General features: G+C 34.0%; 1 protein-coding gene across 1 annotated transcript; it reads right to left on the bottom strand.

Moving 5' to 3' along the window:
• On the bottom strand, positions 1-4,582 carry LOC116131596 (UV radiation resistance-associated gene protein-like). The gene is made up of 5 exons (XM_031417247.1): positions 3,403-4,582; positions 2,528-2,708; positions 1,904-2,052; positions 1,387-1,611; positions 1-260 (listed from the first exon to the last, which is right to left on the bottom strand). Exons 1-5 carry the CDS (start codon positions 3,565-3,567, stop codon positions 144-146), a joined length of 837 nt encoding a protein of 278 aa, XP_031273107.1. The 5' UTR covers positions 3,568-4,582; the 3' UTR covers positions 1-143.
• Between the last annotated feature and the right edge of the window lie 48 nt (positions 4,583-4,630).

Raw genomic sequence — 4,630 nt, 5'->3', positions numbered from 1 at the left:
ACAATATACTCTAGAGAAAGAATTGAGAATGAGAAATATTTGCTGTACTAAATGGTGCTCATGAAAAATTTGCACCCGTGTAAGAATACAAGTAAACATTTACAGAGAGGTTCCTAACTTACAGTCAATACCAGTTGACCGTATCATGTATCTATATATTCTGCAGACTGTATGGTCCTTAAAAGCTCCTTCAAATTAGCCAGAACGTGGCGTGGTCCTAAACTCTTCACACCAATGAAATTCAATAGCTGCTCTACATCCTGGAGTCATAAACAGATATCATAAGGTTATACTAAGAAGCAGATGAATCCTAATATTCCAGTTATCCAAAGAAACTTTAACAAGTAGAAGACCATACCTCAGAAAATATCAACCAAAGCCAATGATGAATAATTCAATGAGAAATTTGCAAATAAAACTACAATTATATCAATATGATGAGCTAGCATCTTCTCTCAGCCCCAAATCTTGGGGGGATGGAAATATTTTTCTCTTTCCAAAATATATGTAACAGAGACAGATGCAAAGGCTGCTGATGAACCACTAAGACTAATTTGTAAAACTTATTATTCAGGTAAGTTATCCAGCTTTGGCAGTTAGAATCGAGATTAAGAAGCAAAATCAGCAAGCATGTGAGAAATTATAAATACCCTAGCCTATCCACAAGTCAGGTTACCGTTTATGTCACCCTTTTCCTGTTCTCACTAGGAAAGTTGAAGAGTCAACATGGGCAATAGAAAATTCCATGAAAAGAGTTTTTGTTAGGTACACTGCTGCTTCTTCCTCAATAAACTCTTTTAAAATAATCATCAGACTCCACAAGGCCCAGCAAAGCAAAATCACAAGAATTGCAAAAGAACTCAGACAGGACATAGATTTATACATATTTTACCTCATATTACCATTGTTTCTATACTTACTAAAAATTTCTCACTGAAAAAATTCATCACATAACCAAATCGCAAACAAGTACATCATCAAGCTAGTATCAAAATTCATCTTTAAATAACCACTAAAAGAGCTGCATGTCTGATGACAGCAGTAAAAGTGTACATGAATTAAAATCCAAATTCCAAAAAAGTTTAGCTGTTTTCAGTTATATAACAGCTCATATCTTAGAACTAGAAAACCAAAAACGTACATATACACAATGCAATAATTTTGTAACCATATATACTACATTTTCTCTATCACTAGCTTCTGCAGATTTTTTCACCGTTTTTCCTAATTTTCCCTTTTTTTTTTTTTTCTTTTTTCTTTGGGGGAAACCTGAAAGCTTTACTATAGCTATCTTGAAAGTACTAAACTGAGCACAGAAAACAACAATTTTCAAGCACAACTTCATGCGCAAAATTGAACCGAAGATAATATACAAAGAAAAAATACCTTATTTAACAAGAATACAGCATAAGCTGCTCTTGTAGTGTCTTGACCATCTAAAAAGAGAGGAAATTCTACAGGCTTTGTATTTGTGGACAGTGTGCTCAATGACAAATCAGATGATGAAGGCTCTATCGAAGGTGCATAATCATTTATGTATGAGCGGGAACCACCCAAGCGCAAAGGATAACGCAGTGGAACTTGTAAATAAGAAGCTGTAAGTGAAACAACCTGCAAGAAAACCAAGAAAGTTGAGTTTAATTAAATGGTTCAACAGCCAGCAGAACAAACAATAGAAAGAGCTGACTGGACTCACTCTCAACAACATGAAAAACAAAATAATATAATATAATATATTTTAACATAAATGGATGAAACATTTAATATAATCTTTGTTTAAAATAACTAAAAGAGCAAACATATCCAGATATGCATCACCATTAGAACTGTATATGGGTACACCTGACAAAGACAACAAAATACCAGACAATAACTTTCTGTTGAGCAAAGAGAAAGAACAGACATGTGCAATATATCCCAAGGCAGTTGCAGACCTCTGAACCTCCTTCTTATCACTAAAAAGACTCATCTTTGTAAAAGGAAGCATAGTCAAATGCAGGCCTAAGATTGTTAGGGATCCTGGATTAACAGGTTTAGATCCGGCAGCATTCCCTGATAGAACCAAATATAAAAAATGAGTAAGAAAGCACTAACTCTTAGTCCCAATTCAAAATGGTGAGGCAGCAGAGATGAAAAAAAGCTGTTTATCAGTAGCAAAATGTATGCCTAGATAGAGTATTTTGAGATATCTCAAATCAATACAACATATATATATATATATATAAAAACATGTTATCGGAATCTTAAAAAAAATTCTAAAGCATTTAGAAAATCAGAAGAAATCTTAATTTCATAAAGAAATATCAATTTTGAACTGGGTAGGAAACGTAATTAAAATCTATGTACGCTGAAAACTAATTTACATGGCATACAAACATAACAGGCGTATCAAACATAGAAAAAAATAAGTGCAGTAACTTTTCAGATATTGGTTTTCTTGCTTCTATTACTTCAGGCATCAAGCCTATAAAAACGAAGACAGCTGAAAATTAAGGCATCAATTTATACATATCAACTGTCAAATCACCTGATCTACTACCACTTGGAAATGATTCAAGTTCTTGCTCTTGTTTTGGTCCAACCAAGATCTTTACGGGATAGAGCAAAGATACTTGTTGAATCATAAATTGTTGTCTCAATCGTAACTTCTTATTCAAATTTTGGAGATGACCATAACCCGTTTCTCCAGAAAGTAACTTATTCGATTCCTGCAATAAAAGCATGGCCAAACCTTCAATACCGCCCATGTCTGTCTAGTTACACTATTTTCAAACTGGAACATTAAGACAATATCCATAGACTTTATCATACTCATATGAAGATACTATATTGTAGCCTAGACATGAAAAAGAAAATAGAAAATATATAGCAAACAGCTCACTATATAACAAAGTGACAACCACAATATAAATTATTTTCCACACACAAATATCATATTGTCCAACTCAAAATTATAAAATATGAGTTAACGCTTGATACTTCATTTATCGGAAAAGTTACATGTAGGTCTCATCTCCATTATTCCCAGAAGAATCTCTGATGATCTAATTGCTAGCATCTGCATGTTTTTCAAATCATAATCAAAGCTGCAATGGCTGTCTTACAGCAGGAAACTTACAAATTCGATAATTTTATCTCCCAATTCACTTAACAAACTTACCTCACCAAGGGAATGTTTTCACCTAAAAGTTCCAAATATTAAAAATTTAATAACCTTTGATAGACATAACTTACCACAGATGATCCACTGTAAGTGTTGGATTCACATCTTTTTTAAATCAATATAATCGATTATAATGTTCTTAAGACTTTTTGTGACTACACGCACATATAAGATTTGACATAATATCATGAGATTCCCGTATTAATTTGGTATCTAAACAAATCATCAATTAAGATTACCTGCAATCGCCTCCTAGCGACAGAAAGAGCTGTCCCAGCCACTAATAGAGATCTAACTTCCATACCAAGTCTTTCCTCCTGCTTTTTAGCGTCCTCCTCAGCAACCTTAGAACGCATTGACATTTTTTCTATCACAACTCTTCTAGCCTCCAGTTTCTCCTGCATCTCCTCAAGCTCATTTGCTCGGTCCAATGACTCAGCCTTAATCTGCCCAGCACATTGCCACCCGCTAATCCGCGGGCTAATCAATTAAGGGTCAAGAAATCCAACAAATAAGATATAAGACATAGTAGGCATAGAATGTCAAACTAAAAAGGACACCAGGACTTATGGTTACCAATTGCGAAGAACTCCTCACAGTTATGTCCTCATCATTTTGTATGTACAATGCAAGTGATAATTTAACAAACAAACAAGTAATAATATTTCATTTGGCCAATAAACACAGCCAAAACACTTCCAAATTAAATTCCACGAATATACGCTAAACTCACATCACAGACAATTTCTCAAACATTCAGACATTCTTCTTTACAACTGATAATAATACCAAAATGACCATATACACTATACTGAAGATGACACAAAAACATATCCAACTAACCAATGATTCTCTGAGGAATTCAACCTATAAAAACTAACAGGCCGCAATAACTTTAAGGCACTACCTCAAACAAACTCTTAAGCCTTTATTCAGTAGCCAAAAAAGAAAAAAAACAATACAACTAGTGGTTTTCCTCCATTATCTAAGCAACCAAACAGAGCGTCAAACTTCAGCCCCCAAAAAATTACACCAGCATCACCAGTATATTAATCCACAATACCCCATCTCAACTGAACATGACACAGCTAACTACACGATCAACTTAACGTATGAATTAAATATTGGGGATACCTCAATAGCGGGATTTTCACCTTTGCCAGAACCAGTAAATTAACATCACATTTGCAGTATCAAAATAAAATTAGATAAGACACATGAATCAAATGACAACGTAATTTAAACAATTTAAAAATCATGAACGAATGTCACTATGCTCGCAGCAAAGCAACCGCTCAGTAATAGAAAGCTCCCTGTTATAATACCTGACCGATGAACTGAAACCCCATCTCAACTGAAATTGATACTAGGAATGCTACGATACCGGGATATGTGAAGCATTACACAACACAAATTTTCTAACTAAAAAGAAATGACTGACGAATTAAATCAAAAGCATTAAAATTT

Source organism: Pistacia vera, unplaced genomic scaffold (assembly GCF_008641045.1).
Source record: "Pistacia vera cultivar Batoury unplaced genomic scaffold, PisVer_v2 Contig235, whole genome shotgun sequence".
In the NCBI taxonomy this organism is placed as follows: Eukaryota; Viridiplantae; Streptophyta; class Magnoliopsida; order Sapindales; family Anacardiaceae; genus Pistacia; species Pistacia vera.
The sequence above is the reverse complement of the archived record's forward strand: the minus strand, read 5'-3'. Positions and strand labels throughout refer to the sequence as shown.

Coding starts and splice junctions, on each gene's coding strand:
- LOC116131596 (XM_031417247.1), bottom strand. CDS start 3,567: ATGCAGGAGAAACTGGAGGCTAGAAGAGTTGTGATAGAAAAAATGTCA. Junction 2,709..3,402: donor TCGCTAGGAGGCGATTGCAG/GTAATCTTAATT, acceptor CTTTTATTGCAG/GAATCGAATAAGTTACTTTC. Junction 1,612..1,903: donor CCTTGGGATATATTGCACAT/GTCTGTTCTTTC, acceptor GTTTTCTTGCAG/GTTGTTTCACTTACAGCTTC.